The sequence below is a fragment of the Leuresthes tenuis genome, unplaced genomic scaffold (genome assembly GCF_036924035.1).
Source record: "Leuresthes tenuis unplaced genomic scaffold, fLeuTen1.0.hap1 SCAF_1, whole genome shotgun sequence".
Taxonomy (NCBI): domain Eukaryota; kingdom Metazoa; phylum Chordata; class Actinopteri; order Atheriniformes; family Atherinopsidae; genus Leuresthes; species Leuresthes tenuis.
This window is the reverse complement of record NW_027325355.1, coordinates 4441701-4464783: the sequence shown is the minus strand read 5'-3', so window position 1 is coordinate 4464783 and position 23083 is coordinate 4441701. Positions and strand designations below refer to the sequence as shown.

General features: G+C 42.6%; 3 protein-coding genes across 3 annotated transcripts in view; 1 reads left to right on the top strand and 2 right to left on the bottom strand.

The window, feature by feature from the left end:
• LOC140294529 (uncharacterized) overlaps positions 1-18466 on the bottom strand; it is a 28773-nt gene extending 10307 nt beyond the window's left edge. Inside the window, exons 1-7 of the mRNA XM_072379596.1 lie at positions 18422-18466; positions 18121-18161; positions 17157-17267; positions 13926-14004; positions 13556-13763; positions 11865-13389; positions 5767-5836 (exon numbers count right to left, since the gene is read on the bottom strand). Of these exons, the coding sequence (XP_072235697.1) occupies positions 5767-5836; positions 11865-13389; positions 13556-13763; positions 13926-14004; positions 17157-17267; positions 18121-18161; positions 18422-18466 (2079 nt within the window). The remainder of the gene's footprint in view (positions 1-5766; positions 5837-11864; positions 13390-13555; positions 13764-13925; positions 14005-17156; positions 17268-18120; positions 18162-18421) is intronic.
• LOC140294513 (protein NLRC3-like) overlaps positions 1-23083 on the top strand; it is a 1060349-nt gene that overhangs the window by 833535 nt on the left and 203731 nt on the right. The window lies entirely within an intron of this gene.
• Positions 1-23083, bottom strand: part of LOC140278845 (NACHT, LRR and PYD domains-containing protein 3-like) — a 228296-nt gene that overhangs the window by 185865 nt on the left and 19348 nt on the right. The window lies entirely within an intron of this gene.

Here is a 23083-nt window from a genome sequence, read left to right as displayed (position 1 = left end):
ATCATTTTCCAGAACAAATCTTTGAAATGTTCACAGTTTTTATCTTTGAACCTTCAGAAAACTTCTCTTAATAATAAGAAAAAGTTGAATAAAAGTTGAAATAAATAAAGACAGCAGAGAGGAAGAAACTCCCTCAGCTCAGTATGTTTGTGACTCTGTCTGAGATGGAGGTGAAATATGTGAACCTGGGCTGTGGTTTACTGCTCTCTCACAGCCATTCTGTTTATTCACAGCTGAGAAATCATCTTTCTGAGGATGACCATAACCTTTATAATCATCACCACTATCTTTATTAATATCCAGAATCACTGTGAATGTTTCTGCTTCTTTCTTCTGGTACCAGTATATCCAGTTTTCATCACACTGGTCAGTTCCACAGCTGAAGGAGACACTTTGACCAACTCTCCTGGTCAGTGTTCACTGGTCCTGGATCAGCTGTGCTGCCATGGCAACCAGCGCTGTAGAGACTCAGACATACAGATGAAGGTCAGTGTGACAGTGTTTGTTCCAGGTGGAGTTTGCTGGCTCCTGATTGGCTGGAAACACTCACCTGAACACAGACAGCACAGAGCAGCAGCTGGGAGGAAAAGCATTTTGTGCAGTGGTGTTTCCTCTGGTGAACCTGGGGAGAAGTGGCGCTCTGATGCAGCTGAGGCCAAACAAGGACGAGCTGTGAGATCAGACCAGGGCCACGTGCTTTCTAACAGCTCCTCAGAGCTCCCATCAGCCCCTGCGGCCCACAGATAAGACCGCTGCTGCTGACTGACAGCTCAGCTGAAGCTGCTGTGTGGTTTCATGGTCTTGATTTGAATCTGACAGCAGATGATTAAAATCGGGGTCACATGATGCAGAAAGACTAAAAAACATTCATGTTCCCACAAACACATTCAGCTTGGTGGTGAATTTAGTAACACACACTGTTATCTGTTGTTTAACAGCTGGGATGAAAATGCACAACTACAAATCCACACAGCTCCTCAACTCTGATCCAACTCTTCAATGTGTTTGACTTCATTCAATAATGGAGCTGAATTTCTGCTGACTTTCATTCTTTTCCCACTCTGTCTTCTGACATGATGGATTTAGTTTGTCATGTTGTTCTTCATCATGTTTCCATCATGCAAACAAAGTCCTGTCAGTGTTCAGCTCTCAAACAGTTCACCTTCAGTTCCACTGACACACTGATGCCTGTGAATTCATCTCAAACTGACATTTTTATCAGAGAAGTTTAAGGGGAATTTCTGGTTCCAGAGTAAAAGGAAAGTTTCAAGTAAAGGTTTAATTCCAGCAATCTTAAAACTCTGTGGTGGACTGATCAAATCCAATGTGGAGGTGTGGATTTAGGGGAAAACCTCTTCGAACAGTCCGGTGTAATTGGGTCTAAAATACAAGTTCTTCTTGTACTTCTGAGGAATAAGTTGTATTTAAATGAGCTATAACTGTCTGATCTAAAATGCACTCAGATAAAGATCAAGTCCATGCATTCATTCAAGCTGTGTTTATAACACATTAAAAATTATCATGAACTAAACGTTTCCAATCAGCTGAGCCCTCATTTCACCTTCCTCAGTTCAAAACTGACAGAAAATACAAACTCCATGCACAAACACTGCTTTAGATTGATTTCAGAGGTGAAACTGCTGAAGCTGCTGGTCAGAAAGAAGCAACCTGAACCTGAGTCAAAGTAGGTTTCACTCTCCACTTTAAACTTCTAGAAAGATATAGCAGTGTAGAAGTTTGCATTTTGGGGATTTTATGTTACTTTTGCCTTGTTTTTTTAACCTGTTAGTGTTAATGTGTCTGTATGTGTGATACTGTTTTTTTTAAAGTGAGTGAAATTTCTCTATTTGGTGCAGCTAACATGAACACATGACAGATCGGCAGTAAAACTCCTTTTACAACATTAAATAAGAGGCTTCTGTGAGGTGAATATGGAGCTCCTGGTTGCATCAGGCAGGTCTTTGTCTCCTCTGTGAGGTAGTTTAGAGTTTTTCTGTGTGAAAGCAGCTGAAACTCTAAATGATGAAGATGTTTGATGTGTCTCACCTGCAGGAATCCTGAGCAGCGTGAAGACGTTCAGCAGGACAAAGACGGTCAGAGTACACTTCGTCATGGTTCACCTGGAGACAAACAGACAGATGTTAACATGTGGCATCAGAGCAGCAGCTAAATCAGCAGGATGATCAGCTGTCATTTCACATCTTTATGGTCCCACCAGAGCACAACAAAGCGTGAACCGTCTGTACTTAAACTGTAATCTGATCTTAGAGACTCTTTGTATTTCTTAGTTCCACATTTTAACCTAATCAGTGTAAAATGAAAACATTTTAACATTGTGGGTCCTGGTCCTGGCTGTGGCTCTGTGGTTGGGTGCTTTCAGCTCTCAGTCTGGTGTGTTTGAAGGTTTCTGCCCAGTTTTCCCTGCTCATGCCTGATCTGAGCTCTCAGCTGCTGTTTTTCCCAGCAGGACGACACTCGACTTCATGAGGCTGCTAAAACAACAGCTTCATTGTTTTAGTGACGTTTCCAGTCCAGTTGGTCGCGGGACAGACATCAGACCGCTCAGAAAAACACAACCGCTGTGAGAGGAAGATTTTCACCTTTGCAACATTTTGCTTTGAACCTCTTAAAAACGAATGTGTTGAATGTTTACAGCAGGAAAACCAAGAATTTTGTAAACTTTTGATCATCACACGTGCGTGACCTTCCAGCTGTTTTTCAGCTTCCAGGAAGTCTAGTCTGTGATGGATCCTGATCGAAAAGCATGACTCAGTTATTTCAGAATAAAACTCTCTGCAGAAACAAGTTTTGTTTTAATGGAGAGGTGGAAGATTCACACATTTAATGGGGTAAATAAGTCCAGTCAGATATAAATATATGATCCAAATCTTCAACAATCAAACGAACAACAATGTAGTAACATCTCTGTGAAACATCAGCATCAGATTCATTGAATAATTTTTGCTTTAAGGAAGTACGGCTGCATTTAGGTTGAAGTTCAGCTTTATTATTGTGAATAATTAGCAGAGAAGACAGACAGGAAACAGAACAGATAGAATGAAAACAATATTTAGAGCAGATAACACCATATTAACACAAACACTCAGTTCTGCTGCTTTCTTTGTATGATCCATGTTTTTTTTAAAGCTTTTGCAACACAAACTAAAACACATTTGAAAAGAAAGACACATCTGCCTTTTTTTCCTAACAATTTGACCCAATTTTCTGATTGGCTGATTGCAGCTCAGTGATTCCTCTCTGATATCACAGTTTGTCACATGTGCAGCAAACTAACTGCAGCTGACATGAACTGAATGGTCTCAGTTGAAGTGAGCTTCAGAGAAACACAACATACTGATATTCAGTGTGAAGCTTTGACTGGAAACACACAGAAAAACAACATCCTGGAAGAATGGCAGCTTCCATCTTTAAAGGACTGGAAGAGGAAGAAGTTTCCAAGGAATCATTTAGAAGAGTTTCAAACAGAAAGTGACTGAATCCATGAATCTGAAAAGGTGTTTCTGAGTGAAAGAGACAGACATGTACAGACTGAACGATCTGTTCAGCAGTGATTCTCTGACAGGAGAAAACTCTTTATACTCAACACAGATACACTGAGGAATCAGATGAACTGAACCAGAACCTAAATCCAGGATGCAGAGGTTCTTCAGTGAATGTGGTGTTGAAGGTGTGGAGGTGGATCAGTGTGTCAGAGGAGACTCTGTAGAAGGACAGAGTGCCAGCAGGACGGTCCACATACACTGCTGCTCTGTTAGAGACAGAGGAGCAGGTAATGCGTGTTTCTCTTTGATTGTGACAGACCAAAAAGTAACCAAAAAGATCAGAGCACCTCAGCCTCCAGGACTGATCATTCCATCCAAACACACAGTCACTGCCTCCTCCTCTCCTATTGATTCCTCTGTAACTCACTGATACATCAATTTCTCCTTTCCACTCGACCTCCCAGTAACAGCGATCAGTCAGAACATTTCTACACAGCAGCTGAGGACACTTGTAATCAAATCTGTCTGGATGATCAGGATATGACTGAACCTCCTCCACAAGTATCACCTTCCTGTTGTTGTCAGACAGTTTCAGTCTCCTGTTCACTGTGTTTGTGTCGATTGTGAGTTGACAGGAATCTGATGGAGAGAACAAACACAATCCAGCTGCAGTTATTGATCTATCATCTGTTCACTTTGATCAATGAGTGATGTGACAGTGTGAAGATGGTTGGATGTCATGAATCAGATGAAGAACACACTTACACTTCCTCAGACCTGGTGTCAACCATCGTTCTCCAGCAGGCTCCACCCTGAAAGGAGGAGGGGGGTCAGAGCAGCACAGTCTCTTTCAGCATGCAAACATGGACATTATATGGCTCTCACATACACATTGTTCTACACTGAGAAAGGAACAGGAAAACGTCTGGACACATCCACTGGAATGGAGCATCTGAAAACTAGAATGAAAGCTGTTTGATCAACACTGAACACAAAACTCCTTTCAATCATCTCTGCACAGCAGATTATGGACTCATGCAGAGATGCTTTCATTATTTGATTTATCTCAGAAAAAGGAGGAAAGAAAAGAAAGTGAAGAAAGAGAAGAACGATGGATGGAAGGAAATCTGTCTGAGCTCATTCTGAAGTTTAAAAGCACCAAATGTCTTCTGCAGTCAGATTATGGAGATGAAGTTTCTGTCTCTGAATTCAACTCTTCAAGTCTGGAAGAATTTTCACTTTGATTTTTCACTCATTTCTGAATCCAAATATGAGCTTTAAGAATTCTAATGAAATCACTTCAGTTTCTGACATCATGGTCTCTCCTGATGGTCACATTGTTTCTGCTGACTCCTCCTCTCAGTATGTTTCAGGGCAGCCAAACATCCAGATCCTTTCTCAGACCCATTGGTCAATCTGAATGCTGCACAGCCAGCCAGGGGAAGACATTCATCTAGAAAAGTTAGACTAGAAACACTCCCCTCATTCCACCCTCCACACTGAACATTAACGGCTCAGAATAAGATCAGAGGAGAATCTATAGTCATTGGAAGTATATTAACTACCAGGTGTTGTGGTTTTATTGATCATAATCACTCATTTATTTCAGCCTGATCACTTTTCAGGAATCTGAAACAGACTGAAAAGCCTCCAGCCTCTTCCTCTCCTTCCCCCAGTGTCCCTCTCTTCCTGTTTCTCTGGAATTCCTTGGATAGTGTTTATTGGATTGTCCCACACGTTTTTTTTTTCTTTTTCTTCACCCCATCTGTGGCTGGGATGAAGAAGAAACAACAAAGAAAAATGCAAATCAGGTCAGAACGGTACCGACATGCAGCATGAGACATGGCGGGAAAGGGAGAAAATACGACTTGTACAACTAAAGAAAGAAAATGCAGCTACAACAAAGACTGGAAAAACATCTACCCCTGGGTGAAACCAGTGCAAGGCGAATCTGGTTAAGTTTTGTGTGAAGTTTGCTTGAGTAATTTTTCCGTTCCACGTGGAGGTGAATACGACGTAAAACAACACATACAATGCCAGACTCACAAAAAGCACTATAATTGAAAGAACAATTGTAGTCCTGACTGTCTATTGTGTTCAATTGTACACAGTCAGGTGTGTTAACTTCAGATGCGATGTAAAATAGTATGAAAGATAAGGTGACCAGACGTCCGCGATGTCAAAGCTGTCCCCGAAAATGTCCCCTATTTTGACACCGAGCGGGGGAAAATGCGCGCAGACTCAAGGTAACACCAGTTATTACGGTCGCCATTGAACGCATCACCAGAGAAGACGTCATGACGTACAGACGCAGCGGCGTCAACAACAGCAATCTGGAGGTGGCAAAAAGGAAAGAAAAGGAGACCAGCGGCCGCGATAAATGGTATGTTGTGTATTAACTTATTTATTTTGTGTGAACTGGCGGTAGACTTGGCTGTGAGTGCATGTGTGTGTGTGTGAAGTGATGTAACATTGAAGTAAGTATGATTGTTTACTCTGCTCTTATTCTACCCAGGCTCCTGAGGTGGAGGTGGATGAATGAGGAGATAACTGTAATGTCACCTAATTTTTTGATTGCCACCTTTTGTGTAATAAAAGATGGTTAAGAAACATGGAAAAGTACTTGTACCTGTTTTTTTTAATTTCATAATGATGATGATATTTGATGATTTTTCACCACTGCAATGAAAATGTCCCCGATTTTCATTTCAGAAATCTGGTCAGCTTAATGACAGCTCCATGCTGACTATGTTTTCGTACGTGAGAGAACTTGAGAAAGTTGCATTAAAATAAGATATATTTGTTAAGTTTTTATTTGCAGTCTGTTATGTGCTACTGAATCAACCAGATGGCTAAGGATAATAATGTACAAGCTAAGGGGTAGAATAGAGGTTTATTTTTAAAATTTATTTTAGGCCACCTCAGTGCACTGGTATCCCACATTGTCCCACACAAACATAGTTTTTTTTAACGGGTGGTGTATGGACCCAATTGCAGTACAAAGGAGTCAGAAGACAGTGGTAAAAAGTTCAAGGCTTTACTGAAACTCTGGAAGACAGACAAACGGTTTAGAAACCGGCAAACAGGAATCAGGAGAGGAGAGGCAAAGTTCTTGGTCAGGGACAGAAGGCTGGGTCGAATTACCAGGAGGCAGACGAAGCGGGGAATCAGGGACAGGCGAGGTCGGTACCAGTAAAGCTGGCAGGAGAACGCTGGAAAGACTTGCATGGCAAAGAACAATCTGGCAAAGGATAGAGTGTGGAGCTGGTGACTATATGCTGGGCTGATTGCATGTGATGAGAGGCAGCTGTGTGCACAGGTGAGTGGAGTTAACTGATGAGGTGTGTGTGGCTGACAGGCTGAGTGGGGCAGAAGCAGGATCAATGGAAAATTACTGATGGTTGGATGACTAAACTGTGACAGTTTTTGTCCCACATCTGGTGAATTGGAATTTGGTCACCGTAACACTGTGAAAAGTCGTCCAGAGCCACGGCAGGATAAGTAACAGAGAATATATGATCAGAGTCATTTCAAACATCCTGAACATTCAAATGCTTCTCATTTCCTGTGCTGGTCATTAGAGACTGAGTGATTTTAGTGTCTCTGACACAGGTGATGGAGCAGTGATCACTAACATGACAAACTCCAGAGGCAGGGATCTGTGTGCTCTGTCAGTAAGTCTGATATCAAGTCATGTGGCGCTCAGAGGATTGTTGAAGTTTGCTCTGGTGGCTTTATCTCTAAGCTGAAACACATCCAGTTCCACACATTGTTCTCTGAATGTGTTGAAGCTGTCAGAGAGCCGGTCCAGCTGAAGATCCCCCATGTGGGCGTATGGAGGGAGGGACACAGGTCTAATCCACATGTTCATATTTCCAGATGTACGGTGAACATGGTTTTATAAATCTTTGTGCTAAGCTAGGCTAACATGGCCTGGACCCATCTCTGTATCTGATCCAGGGTCAGAGGACCAACAGACACTTCTCACTGTTGTTCCTGCAGATGTTCTCCTTGTAGACCTCCTCCACAAATATCTGCTGTTTCTGTTCAACCAGTGTTTCTGCTGTGAGCAAAGGAAAAAGGCTCCTACATGTGTGATTGTTCATGTAACACTCAGCAGGAAGCAAAAACACAGGGCTGAGTGCAGGACAGAGAACATGTTTCCAGCTCTTCCTCCTCTATCAGACATTGTGTGTGGCTGCAGCAGGCCTCTCCATACCTGAGTTTGTGTGGATCCTTCAGTGCAGCCGTCAGCAGCTTCACTCCTGAGTCTCCTGGATGGTTGTAGCTCAGGTCCAGCTCTCTCAGATGGGAGGGGTTGGAGGTCACAGCTAAGGCCAGAGAAGCACAGCCTTCCTCTGTGATCAGACAGCCTGACAGGCTGCAGACACACAAAACAACACAGAAACTCTGAGAGAACTGCTCTGAAACTGAAGCTGAATGTCAACAAATGTTCAGAGAAACTGGAACTGTCTCACATTACTGACTTTGTGTCTTCATAAATCTGAGTCAGAATCAAACTACACACGTGGATGAACCTGGTCATTTTAGCCACAAATACATGCAGACACTCCCCTACTTAGTCCTTTTCAGATAAAGCGAGAGCAGCAGGAAAGAAGAAGCTGATTTAACAAATGTGAAACTGAGACGCTCATCAGTGAAGCAGAGAAAATTAAATCTGTTTTATTTGCTGATCTTAGTTCTGGAATCAACAACAGAAGAAAAGCTGCTGGATGGAAAAAAGAAACAGAAGAATCAACTCTGTAAAGTCTGAGAAAAGGACCCTGCAAAGGTAAAAAAGAAATGGTGGCATTAAAAACGAGTCAACACTCGTCAGGTGGCAGAAGGACAGTATCGGGGCGATGGGTTGAGGACCGGTGTTGTTCCAAAAAGTGATGGTCCACCAGAAACTGGTCTGATTCTGTGGGAGCGTGTGCAGGCTGTTTCCAATGTTCTGGCTGTGTATTTCTTATCCTTAATGTTTACAACTTATACTGAAACTGAATTGTACTGTGTTGAATGTAACAGATTGAATGTACATGAAATTAAACATTGTTAATGGTAGTTCTCTTTCAGTTGATTCACTCGGTACAACACATGTAGGATGGGATGTCACGCCCTGGCGTGTTCTGGCAGAAGACACCTCGAATCACGCCCTCATGCAGTGATAATGTGTGATGGGCCCCACCCACACTGTATTTACAGTCATCATTCCAGTCATTCCTCAGTTCTTACGCTTTTCACTTCACTAAGAACTCCTCTGTTGATCTCAGGCTCCCTAGTTTCTGCTAGTTAGCCTTGTTCCCCCAGAACATTAGATTAAACACTCTTGTTGGTGTGGGTCACTGCTGCCTGCTGGTTTGCGTGCCTGGCTGCAGAACTCTTGGAACTCTTACCTCAGGTTATTCCATCCGACCACAGCTCCATGGTGATGGAGCTCTCAAGTTTCTACGCCCCTCCTTTTGAAACTGCGTTTCATTCTTACATTGTCCGCACACAGAATGTGCCTTTATGTGACCAGCTGTTTGTATGTTTTGTCAATCCAGCCAGGAGCAAAGCTCTGTCTCGGCAGACACTGTCTCATTGGATTGTAGAAGCTATTTCTCTAACTTACAGCAGCAGGGGTCTCCCTCCACCTCATGGTGTCAGAGCTCATTCAACCCGGGGGCGTGGCAGCGTCATGGGCCCTGTTTAGAGGAGTTTCTGTGGGTGATGCCTGTGCTGCAGCCAGTTGGTCATCACCACACACTTTTGTTCAGTTCTACAGCTTGGATGCGACAGGCCCTTCGGTGGGTCACTCTGTTCTTTCTGCTGGGTCTGAACTGGTGGTCGGTGGTGGTTCTGACCCAGGTTTAACGGCTGCTTTGTGGGGCATGTATATATGTCCCAGACTATAAGTGTTGTACCGAGTGAATCGACTGAAAGGGAACGTAATGTCATGCATATAAGGTAAGTTAGAAGGAACGAGGTACAACACTTGTTGACAACTTGTTTGCCCCGCCCATCAGTTGGGCTCAGGAGGACAACTCACTCAAATAACTTTATATGAATCTTCACATTATTTATTGGATGAAAACGCAGCCCAAAAGGAAACTGACCAAATGACCCAAAAAAGTCTTTCCAGGTTCAGGTTGTGGGCCAGGTATCAGGTTCAGGTAAGTTCCTGTGATGTCAGAGGCCTAAAGCTTCTGTAACAATCATACAAAGACCATCCACAGGTGTTCTGTCAGCTGTTCATAAAAACAGTTTGATGAATCCTGACCTGAGTGTTTCCAGTCTGCAGTTTGGATTCTTCAGTCCAGCAGACACCTGCTTCACCCCTGAATCCTGCAGGTTGTTGTTACTCAGGTCCAGTTCTGTCAAACTAGAGGACTGGGAGCTGAGAGCTGAGGACAGAGCTGCACATCCTTCATCTGAGAGGTTACAGACACTCAGTCTTAAGAGACAATTACAGAGAAAAAGAACAGTTGGGATCAGAATCAATCACCTCTAACGCTGAATGTGGACAGAAAGACCACTTATAGGGAACATCAGGTTTATAAGCCTGTGATCATGTCCGTGCTGTGCTTTTTTATGCTCAAAGACACATCATGAGTGAAACAAGGAGTCCACATGGTGGCTGAGCCTTTCCACCTTGGAACTGCAGCTTATCAGAGACATCCTCAGAATCTGATTCAAACAGCAGAGGGTTTCATGGGGAACAAACCTTAGGAACTAATGCCATCAGATTGATGGTGGGGCTGACTTCAGAGCTGCCAACCAGGAACAAAGTCTAACATTTATCAGCACATCATTCCCTTTGTGATAATGCAATCATCTCAGTGATGTAATCTCATAATGTCATTATTTCACAGTTATCTGAGAGGAGAGACAGGTGAAGTGGAGATACAGGTACTGGAGCTGACTGCAGCTCATGTTATTATCTGTACAATAACAGCTTCACAAATGTGTTCATCTGTCTAAATACTTTGAACATGATGACAACATCTGGTTATGATTTTACAGGTTCTGATAATACAAGCTGATCCATCATTTCTTCAACTCACTCACTTATTTTATCTCAGACCTCTTGACATATATCTATAATGCAAAACTTCAGTGGGGATCAGCATGATGCAGTGCTCTTGGTGGATCCCAGAAGCAGCTTGGATCCTCTGACTTGGATCAAACAGCCTGTAGATGGTTCCATAATGTTTCTCTGATAGATCTCAGTGTGAATTGTTGGGTGACTGTAAACTGAGCTCCTCTCAGGTCCTGTCCTGTTCACCATGTATATAACTGACAGAGTTTCACACTGAGCTGATGGTCATGTCCATCTTTATGCTGATGACACAGTCCTCTGTTATAGAGCTCAAACTATAAGCATGGACACTGAAAAACTGCAGTTGCAACTGCTTTTTTAAATGTTGTTAAATGTTGAACTTGTTTCAGATGCAGATAATCCTGTTTTCTACAACTGTGACTGTGGATGGAACTTTTACTGACTTTATAAATAAATGTTGTTGCTAATATTTGGACAGATGAAGGTCTCACTGTTAAAACTCATGAATCAGATTTAAGTGACATGTGTAAAACTGAGTTTTTGTACAGAAATGAGGCAGTTTTTCTACATTGTGTGGACACAGAGTGGAGGAGGAGGAAATGTTGATCTATATGCATCCATCAGTCTCTACTCTGACACTCTGGATGCCATCTATCACTCTGCAGTTAGATCTGTGACAGGTTAACCTTCAGCTTCATCACTGCACTGTAATGAAGCAGAGGAGTAGGTGTTGTTCAGCCTCTCATCTTTGCCTCCAAAGTAATTGTGTCAGTTCTGATAACTGCAGTAAAACAGACGAACAACCTGACTCACAGTTCAATTTTGGATACTCTCAACAGTCAAAACTGAAATCAGCTGAATATAACATATTTATATTTATTATAACATATTTATCCTGTTATCTGATGAAAACAAGGTTTTTTTTTCCATTCTGCTGCAAAATGACCCGTTTTTATTTCAGAATGAGTGGAAGGACAGGGTTTTAAGAAGGTTTCACAAAGTCCACAAACGTCACCTGGCTTCCACTCTACTGAAAGTGGTTAAACCGGGTCTGTACTTACAGAGCTTTGTTGGACGCTTTGAACACTGGCAGCAGCCTCAGAAGAGCCTCATCTGAAGCAGAGTATTTCTTCAGGTCAAACACATCCAGATCTTTTCCTGATGACAGTAAGATGAAGACCAGAGCTGACCACTGAGCAGGAGACAGTTTATCTGTGGAGAGACTTCCTGAACTCAGGGACTGTTGGATCTCCTCCACTAGAGAACGATCATTCAGTTCATTCAGACAGTGGAACAGATTGATGCTTCTCTCTGCAGACAGATTCTCACTGATCTTCTCCTTGATGTAATTAACTGTTTCCTGATTGGTCTGTGAGCTACTTCCTGTCTGTGTCAGCAGGCCTCGTAGCAGACTCTGATTGGTCTGCAGGGAAAGACCCAGGAGGAAGCGGAGGAACAGGTCCAGGTGTCCATTTGGACTCTGTAAGGCCTTGTTCACAGCACTCTGGAAGAAGAGAGTCTCTTTTAGTGTGTCAGACTTCTGAGACTTTGATTGTTCTTCCATCAGGTTGACTCCAGAGTTGATGAAGGTCAGATGGACATGAAGAGCAGCCAGAAACTCCTGAACACTCAGATGGATGAAGCAGAACACCTTCTCCTGGTACAGCCCTCTCTCCTCTATAAAGATCTGTGTGAACACTCCTGAGTACACTGAGGCTGCTGAGATATCGATGCCACACTCTGTCAGGTCTGATTCATAGAAGATCAGGTTTCCTTTCTGCAGCTGCTCAAAAGCCAGTTTTCCCAGTGACTCAATCATCTTCCTGCTCTCTGGACTCCAGTGTGGATCTGTCTCAGCTCCTCCATCATACTTGACCTTCTTCACTTTGGCCTGAACCACCAGGAAGTGGATGTACATCTCAGTCAGGGTCTTGGGCAGCTCTCCTCCCTCTCTGGTTTTCAACACATCCTCCAGAACTGTAGCAGTGATCCAGCAGAAGACTGGGATGTGGCACATGATGTGGAGGCTTCGTGATGTCTGGATGTGGGAGATGATGCTGCTGGCCTGCTTCTTATCTCTGAATCTCTTCCTGAAGTACTCCTCCTTCTGTGGGTCAGTGAACCCTCTGACCTCTGTCACCATGTCAACACAGTCAGGAGGGATCTGATTGGCTGCTGCAGGTCGTGTGGTTATCCAGAGGCGAGCAGAGGGAAGCAGTTTCCCCCTGATGAGGTTTGTCAGCAGCACATCCACTGAGGTGGACTCTGCAACATCAGTCAGGGGCTCCTTGTTGTGGAAGTCCAGAGGAAGTCGACACTCATCCAGACCGTCAAAGATGAACACAACCTGGAACTCTTCAAAGCTGCAGATTCCTGCTTCTTTGGTTTCAGTAAAGAAGTGATGAACAAGCTCCACCAAGCTGAACTTTTTCTCTTTCAGCACATTCAGCTCTCTGAAAGTGAATAGAAACATGAACTGGATGTCCTGGTTGGCTTTGCCTTCAGCCCAGTCCAGAGTGAACTTCTGTGTTAAGACTGTTTTCCCAATGCCAGCCACTCCCTTTGTCATCACTGTTCTGATTGGTTCATCTCTTCCAGGTGGGAGTTTAAAGATGTCTTCTTGTCTGATGGTTGTTTCTGCTCTGTCTGCTTTCCTGGATGCTGTTTCAATGTGTCTGATCTCATGTTCATCATTGACCTCTCCAGTCCCTCCCTCTGTGATGTAGAGCTCTGTGTAGATCTGATTCAGAAGGGTTGGGTTTCCTGCTTTAGAAATCCCCTCAAACACACACTGGAACTTCTTCTTCAGAGCAGATTTATGTCGGAAAACTGGGTCAAAAAGTTCTAAATAAACACGACAAATAAGATCAGTCAATACAATACACAGAAAATCTTCAAACCTTTAATTTATCTGAGAATGAGTATTTGAACATGTGTCGTTCTGTGTGTTGAGACATCAGTAAATGTGTCATTTATCCAGCAGGTTAAATCTTTAGAGAAATCCTCTTACTGCTCTGCAGACGGTCAGCCAGCTCCTCCTGCTTCATTCTCCTCAGGAATTGAACTGTGATCTTCACTAATGCCTCTCTGCTGCTCCTCTGCTCTTCATCCTCATCCTCCCTCTGACGCTCTAAGCATTCTGGGTAATCTGGATTCAGAACCTTCTGGATCTTCTTCAGCTCCTCCTTCACAAAAGTGACCATGTTGTCCTCCAGCAGCTGGAACAGAATACTATATGAATGAGCCAATCAGACTGAAGTCATGGAGCCAAACATCAGATCCATGTTGGACACACTGACAATCCACTGGTCTACAAAGTGCAGCATGGAGATGACTGTGAACAGAATAGATGGAAAAGTAGTTGTTGTACATGTACAGACCATAAATATGGAGTCCAGCTGTGTTTGATGCTGCTGGGCAGACTGCCTACTGGGAACCTCTGAGCTCTGCTGGTCCACTCTGTGGAGGAATCATGAAGAATGAGCTCACATTCTGTCTGTCCACACAGAGACAAACACAAGGTAAAGCTCCATGAAGTGATGTGTGGATGTGAACAGTGAATCAGAGGACTCCCTGCAGTGGGAAAGCTTTACTAGTCCTGCTGATCCCACTGAGAATCAACAGCTCAGTCTGCAGCTGCTTGGAGCTTTCAGCTCACTTTGGTTGGGTCCAACAGCTCTCAGCAACCCCTTCAGAAAGCTTTCCCTCCCTGCTGAAGTGCCCTGGAGCAAGGCAGCCAGTGTGCTTGGATCAGACTGGTTGTACTGGGCAGCTCCCAGTGTGAAGGCCTCAGACGATGACTGTACAACATCATCTGATGATTATTTCCCAAAGACAGGGGACAAACTTTCATTGCAGCTTCCAAAAGCTCTGTTTAGTTAACTGGAAGAAGCAGAGTTACTGTCTGTTTACCAAGTTTAATTTCAGTCTTTCAGGACAAACTTTTGTTCTGTTGCTTACTAATTTGAACTCCTCAAAGCTTTAAGCAGCTAACCAGCACCCTGGTGACTGATCCTCTCCTGAACCTGGAACACATCACACCTCCATCAGCTTGATGTGGTTCAGACGTACAGGTTTTTAATTCTAAATAAATCTATCTGTCCTCCATCCAGCAACACCTGCCACCTAAGTGGAAGTTCCTACCTACACTGTGTTAGAGCCAAAGCACAAAGGTGACACCTGCTGGACCAGCTGGTGTCCTACAGACACTCAGAAACACCTCCTCCAACATTCATTCTTTCCTCTGTGACTGCTGTGTTTGTGGAAAACATCCAACACACACCGCTTCACATATGAACATAGAAATGGATGTGAAACAGAGCTGAGCTCACATTAAACACATGTTGGAATAAAAACTGTTCAAACTGAGTCTGCTGCATTTCACTCTGTTACAACATTTACACTCAGCTCACCTCTTAAAGGATGGATCTTGGTCTGATTTGAATCTGATAGGAGGATTCATTGACCGGTCACTCTTCATGGACACACAGCTGATTCCAGGTTCAGGCCTGAGTCTCTGCTGGATCCTGACAGAAAAACACTTGTTTTCTTCAAACTAAAGTATTCAGTGATAGTGTTTGAGTCTGCAGTGAGACGGCCTGTCAGAGAGTCAGTGTGGCTGCTGTGGAACAATGTTACAGCTCCCCCTTGTGGCAGCTCTGTCACTCTGCAGGCAGACGTCAGGAGGTGTGTGAAACTGGAAGCTGGATGTAATTTTACCTGAGAGAAAACAGGAAGACTGAAGCTCTGAGCTTTCAGTATGGTTCCCTGACTCATTCTTTACTGTTTGTGTGATCAGATTCATTCTGCTCTTTCAGAGACAAACTGCAGCTGCACCACACTGGAAAACTGACTTTGGAATATTTAATTTTTCTGGAATATAAAGTGTCAGATTAAAAAATTAGATCTTTTCACCAGATCACATGAGCAGGTTTATTAGGAGATAATTGATAACAGATCAGTTACTAACATTACTGGGCTGATTTGGTCATTTTGTTCTTGTTTCTTCAGAAGGACGTTTTAAACTGATGTCATTAAACACAACGTGTGAGAACGTAATATTTCTACATCAGCCGCCCTGTTCACTACATAATCAGCATCCTGTGAAAAAGCCACATCAGTGAACAGATATGCAGAAATATTCTCCCTTTGTTTTAATAAAGAGCTGCAGGACTGAACTAAAATATCACATTACACACATGATGCAGCTAATTAGTCTCATCAGAGACATCAAGAACTGATCCAAGTCTCAAGTAATTCAGCTGAAAACTGGTTATCATTTGAAACATGATGCAGCCTCCACTGAATACTGACAGATACTCACTGTTGTTCTGATGGAACATCATGTTGGAAATTAATCAACCAATTATGTGACTGGTTGCTCTTAAAGGACACACAGCTGGGTTCAGGTTCAGGTCTCTGGTGGATCCTGATGGAAAAAAAAATGCTTTAAGCCTGCATCCATGATATACTTAATTATCTTTAAATCAAATAACTGATGTTAACTTAGACCTGCTTTTGAGGCCTGTAATTTGAAAAGTGGGTGATCCTTTAGTAAGTCACTCTTTGAGGACACACACATGGATCCAGGTCTATGTCCCTTCCTGTGAATAAAGGTGGTTTGGTGACGTGAGTGTTGAGCTCTGACATGGAGAAGAGTCATGGACAGTTAGAGATGGTAATCTCACCTCTGAGCTTTGCTCTGGCTCTCATGTTCCCCACACAGAGTGGTTTTAGTGTCCTCACACTGATCCATGCTGCTGAATTCACATCAGCTCACACACTTTCTACCTTCATCTGCAGAGGAAACACAAATCCTCATTTCCATCATTTGGGCAATAAAAAGATCAGCTGTTCCTCCACTGATTGGCTCTGATTCTCTGTTTCATATCAGATCATCTTGGCATTTTTCTGCTGGTTTTCTTGGTCCTTTGGCTCCATTTAATCACTCTGCTGTTAAAAATCTGGGAATGATTTCTGACAGCTCTGACATGTTGGAGAAGCAGATCAGTGCAGTTATTAAAACCATATTTTTAAAACTTAAAGTGACAGCCGAGGTGAAGCTTTAACTCTGATTTAAAGACCTGTAAAAAACTCTCCACTTGACTCCTGGAATTCAATGTATATCAGTTTGAACCAGTCTTTTCTGCAGATTATATTGTTGCTTTATAAGTTTTAAATGGATTGGCACCTTCTTATTTCTCAGATCTTCTCAACATCCACACCCCTGTAGGAGCACTGCGGTCGACCAGTCAATTTCTATTCGATGTTCCAACATTAAAACACAGAGCTGATCGAGCTTTAGCAGCGGCTGCACATCTGTAGAACTGTTCACCTTTCCATAGAAGCAGACTGTAGATATGTTTAAATCACTGCTTCAGTCTCACCTCTTCTGTGTGGATTTCTACCTGAGAAGATGATGACGTCTGAATTTGATCTTTTGTATTTTATTGTTTTCTTTCATCTCCTTTTTATTTTTATTCATTTAGCTTCTATTGTCTTGAGAGTGTCCTGAGAGTGATCAAAGTTTGTTCTGAAATAAGAAGTGAACATGTTCCCCAAACATTACAGAAACTAACAGGAAAGTTACTGAAGACAAAGTTCAAACTCACAGTTTGTTCAAACAGGCCAAAGTGTTGAAGAAGACGACGCTCCACTCGACGTTTGAACACAACAGAATGTAACACAGGTGAGTTGCTTCCTGGAATGAGTCAGAGCTCCACCTGTGATGGAGGCAGCACAGGTAGGACCTTTCTCAACGAGAAAAGAAAAGGTTTAAAATATGTTGATTTACAGTCAGGTTCTGCAGTTCCTTTGGTTTGTCCATGGCTCAGATTCAACAAACATGAGAAACAGTCCAAAGGTCACGATTGTCGCCTGTTGATGCAGGTTGAACACCATCACAGCAGCACACAGACACACTTCCTGTTCTCTGGAGTCATTTCATAATCTGTTCTCACAGATCACATATAATGGTCATGACTGCTTAATCCATGAGAACATTTCCTGACTGAGAGTTACAGTTCAGTCATTTCTTTCTCAGCTGATCGAAGTTCAGCTCTGCAGCACTCAGAGTTACAATCACTGCCAAAAGATGTTCAAACCCTTCTGAAATAAGATTCTGCCCCAGAAAAACATCGTTCACTCCTGTGGAGGCCGGGACGCTCCGTGTTCACACATTTAAAAACAAATATCCAGCCCATAACCTAACATCTGAACACATCTCATCATGTTTTCACACTTTCTGCCTTCTTCATATTCTGACTGGGATTTATTTCCCCTCCCCTGCTTCCTCCTTTCTTAACTGCGTGCTGTAACAGAGCTGTTTCCCTGCAGGATCAATAAAGTTTCTGCAGTCATTCTGATCAGCTGTTTCCTGCTGAAGCAGCAACACTCTGACAGACAAAAGAAGCTGAAACATGAAAGAGACTCACGGCAGAGTCCTGGTTTCCCTCAGAGATGGAGCAGTTGGGTGGTTGGAGCTGCAGAGCGCTGACAGACGGAGGATGAGCTGGAAACACTGACGGACTCACACCCGGCCCTCCTTTAAGATGACTCTTCTCTGTTCCACCTTACCTGTAAACCTGAAGGTTCAGTTCTCTGGAACGTTGAGTTTCCTGATGGAGGAAAGATAAAACAGCTGAAGTCACACACAGAAACAGACAGACAGAGAGGCTCAGTGATGTGTGAACATCTGTTCTGCAGCAGTCCTGTCAGAGCTTTGACTGTGGGTCACTTCAACAGGTGGAAGCTTTGAACAAACTCATCAGAGTCTGTGTGAGTCTGTGCGACTCCCACCTGAACAATGAGGCTTCCTGACATTGTTGCAGGTAAACTGCTGCTGTCAGCTGGAATGTTGTCAGATTTCTGTCATCACCTCATCTACCAGCAGAGGCTCACAGCTCAGTTTCATCTGATTCATGTTGACACGTCATGTGATCCATCATGAGGGAGCTGCTTGGCTTTAAGTAAAGGAAGTCAGCTGATCAGTGCTTATTGATATTATTAATAAAGAGTTACGCCAAGATAAAAGAAAAACGTTCATGTCACTTCAACAATGATGAATTATACAGAAGCTGCCCTGACAGCTTTTAAATCATATCTTTTAAATCTTTTTGTTTAACCCAGACAGCTTCTTATCCTTCATCAGTGTGTGCAGCCACACCTTCATCTCTCCTCTGTGAAAAGATGTCGTTTGGCTGCTCACACTGAACTCTTGTTTCTAAATAATTTCCCCTCGGGGATTAATAAAGTATTTCTGATTCTGATAACATGCATGAATTGTGTCCAGGAGCGTCTTGTTGTTCCCAGCTGCCTCTGGCCTCCACTTCAGATCCACTCATTTCTAATCCTTTATTCTGAACACACAGTGTGGACACATCATGGCTGGGACAGCAGCAGCAGCTACAAACACGTCCAAACTTTCTGTATTCAGCATATGTGGAGAGGGCTCCTCAGGAATATAGCTGATTTATCACTTTTTAAAGAAAGTCGACCAAAACTTTGGACACAAAAGACTCCACAAAAGACAAAGAAATGTTGTTGAAAAGTCAGCTTTCATTTTATCGAGGTCTCTCTGCTCTTTGTGTAACTTGAATATTCTACATTTTAAATGATTCTTTATAAAGTATTTTAGTCTTTAGTGCCGGTCACATGATCACATCATTTATAGGATTGTCTCTCCCCGCTGCTTCACCCACCTGTGGGCATGTCTGGGGCGCTTGGCCCTCTTGGGTCGCTGTGGATTGTGTGTACACTTATACACTCATTACTAAGCACGGTAATCATGTAGGTCCTGAGTGTGTGTGTGTGCTCATAAAGGTCCATATAGTGACAATGTGTTCTGATAGTGTTGAATGAGTTTTATAAACTCTGAGGTGTCAAACAGAAGCTGTGAACATTACAAGTGTCACTGCTGCCGTTCCTCCAGAAACACACTCACTACACCGGCTTCAGGAGCCAGTAGGAACTTTGTCCGTCTCTGACGTCGTCAGCAATAACCAATGGGAGAGCAGCTGAGAGTCTGGAACAAGCCCCGCCCCCTCACTGTTTGCTTCTGCCGGGGTGAAGCACAGAGATAAATCTTAAGAGGAGAGCAGCCTCGTGCCTTCTGTTAAAGACACCTTTACGTCCACTAAATACAGTACACACACACACACACACACACTTCATAACTCAGATGAAATCAGTCAGTGAAAAACACAGCAGGCTGTGAGATAAAGTAAACCCAATCAAGACGGAACCTGAGGGATGTATAACTGAAATTACTGAGCACATCAAACAGTAGAAGAAGACCATTTTCACTGATATTAGTATCAGATAGAATTGGAGGTGCTTCTCTTTCTCCAGCTGACCTTCACTCCTCTGTGTCTTCTCTCCAACCATCTTTGTCCCAACCATTGCATCTGTAGTGTTCAGTACATCTCCAGCATCAGGTCCACTGTGTCCGTTCTGCTCGTCTTCTGCAGACGGTGCTTCTTCGTGGCTGGAAACCATCCAATAAGTCAGTATTCTGCATGAACCACTGGAAGAGTTTCACTTCCTCCTAAAGTCGAACGCTTCTGTGTTCATTAAACTAACGTCTTGCAGTTCATATATTCGCCACCAGAGGGAAACAAATCACCATCAATGCAGAGTCCCGCTCAGTATTACTGACAGTACTTCAGAGCTCCTGAGAGGACACATTTAAAGCAGAAACATACAAATAAATTATTTCTGTATTTGAGCCAGGCTCCCGCCTCCATATAAGACACACTCTGTCCTCATACAACAAGCAGATCTCCTGTCTGAGCTTCACATCTTTACAGTTAATATAGTGATGAAGATTCTCAGTAATCCAGGTCACAGTTATCCTAAGAGCTCACATCCTTTGGCCTAAAAGGCCTCGAGCACAGAACGAGATAAGACCAGAGTCACCCATTCATGAGAGAAAGTGCCTTATAAACTTATAAACTGGTGAAGTTCAAGTAAATAAGTTTATTTTAGCATTTCTTTTGGTCAGAGGCTCTGGTGCTCTAGAGTTTCTGAATGTTAGATGCAACACCTTTAAAATCTGTTTTATCTTCATGCAAACGGTCCTGTAGTTCGTAATGTGTCAGATCTCCATTTATTACCAACTCTTTCGCTGCATTTTTAAAACTTCATTACATTTGTTTTGTTGTTGATATTGAACCACCAAACCAGCCAGCTCAGAAGACACAGTATTTGACAGCTATCAGATTGAGTGGAGGATGTAAATTACACAACTTAGGTTACAAAAGAGTTATCCCTACACAATGAGTAATCTAATGTTTGTGTACAGATGCAGAATTTATCTCAGCTCAAAAAAACACCAGCATTTCGTGTTAATTTTGTTTTCTTCCCTTTGAAAGAAGGGAACTTGGATTATTTATCATCTCTTGATCAGTATTTAGGTTTAGAGTTGAAGAACATCTCCTTAAAGGAGGCAGAGAGCTGTCAGAGGAAATCCCTGTAACGACTGTTGAAAATAAAAATATGAAATTAGTCACAAACTGAGTTGTGTACTCATAAACTCAGACCTTAAACACAGATCCAATGATAGGAGAAATGTTCAGCTTTAATTTCAGAGTCAGTCTTTCAGTGTCTTCCTGAGTGTTGTTTTGTGTGTCTGCAGCCTGTCTGATCACAGAGGAAGACTCACCACCTGCAGGGAGAAACATTGAGTTGGAGTTTGCATTATGAAGTGGGCAGTGAGTGAAGGCAGGAGCCTTGGCCTGATTCCTGGCATCACAAACAAGGAAGGAGCCAGAGCCGGTGTGTAAGGTGGAGCCGTACCAACGAGATATAGTTGGACTCCAGACTCTTATAATCTGGAAGTGTGTAGGGGGAGATGGGCGGCCAGATGTGGGTATATTCACAAACCTGAGAAATATCTATGCTTTCAGATTTCAAACTTCCCCATAACTTAAACACAAACCCTACAATAAACAAATAATGAAGAAGCAGGTTTGACTGTATTTACAGTTTCACTTTGATTCCTTTTCTTAACTCTGTCCTGTTTCTTTACACATCATGTGGTTTGCTGAATATTAGATCTCTCCCTTCGAAGTCTCTGTTAGTGAATGATTTGATTTGTGATCATCATATTGATATATTTTGTTTTACAGAAACCTGGCAGCAGCAGGAGGATAATGTTAGCTTTAATGAATCAACTCCCTCTGACTATTTAAATGTTCATGTTCCTAGAACCACAGGCAGAGGAGGAGGAGTGGCAGCTATCTTCAGATCAGGGTTACTAATCAGTCCTAGACCCAAGATTAGTTTTAGCTCTTTTGAATCTCTGATTCTCAGTTTTTCCCACCCAAAGTGGAAATCACAAAAACCTCTTGTGTTTGTTGTTGTGTATCGTCCACCTGGCCCTTATTCTGAGTTTCTGTCTGAATTCTCAGAGTTTTTATCCCAGTTAGTGCTGAGTACAGATAAAGTCATTGTAGTGGGTGACTTTAATATTCATGTAGATGTTGAAAATGACAGCCTAAATATTAACTTTAATTCTATATTAGACTCTATTGGATTTTCTCAGGGTGTTCACAGACCTACTCACTGCCTTAATCACACCCTTTACCTTGTGCTGACTTATGGCATTGAGAGTGAACAGTTAACAGTGTTCCCTCATAACCCTGTCTTGTCAGACCATTTTTTAATAACTTTTGAATTTACATTACTTGACTCTACGGTTTCTGAGAATAATTTTACATATAGAAGGTGTCTGTCAGAGAATGCTGTAACCAGATTTAAAGAGTTGATTTCATCATCCTTTTCTTCACTGCCATGTGCAAATATGACAGAGGACGGCTACCTAAATTTTACTCCAGTAGAACTTGACTCTCTTGTTGACAGCACTATAGCTTAAATGCGTACAACACTGGACAATGTTGCCCCTCTGAAAAGGAAGGTAATCAGTCAGAAGAGGTTGGCTCCTTGGTATAATTCACAGCTGCGTGTGTTAAAGCAGACTGCAAGAAAGCTAGAGAGACAGTGGCGTTCCTCTAATTTAGAAGAGTCTCAATTAGTCTGGAAAGATAGTTTAATAACGTATAAGAAAGCACTTCGTAAAGCTAGAACTGCTTATTATTCATTATTGATAGAAGAGAATAAGAATAATCCCAGGTTTCTTTTCAGCACTGTTGCCAGGCTGACAAAGAGTCCGAGCTCTGTTGAGTCATGTATTCCTTTAACTCTCAGCAGTGATGATTTCATGAGATTCTTCATCAATAAAATTGTTTCTATTAGAGAGAAGATTAATGGAATCCTTCCCACTATTATCACTGATGTATCATCAAGTAGAGCAGCTTTAGAAGTATCTTTCGAATCTGATTTGTATTTAGACAGCTTCTGCCCAGTTGATCTTTCTGAGCTAACAACAGCAATAGTCTCTTCTGAACCATCAACTTGTATGTTAGACCCAATCCCAACCAGACTGTTCAAGGAGGTTTTCCCCTTAATTGACACTTCCATATTGGATTTGATCAATCTGTCTTTGTTGACAGGATATGTACCTCAGACTTTTAAGGTTGCT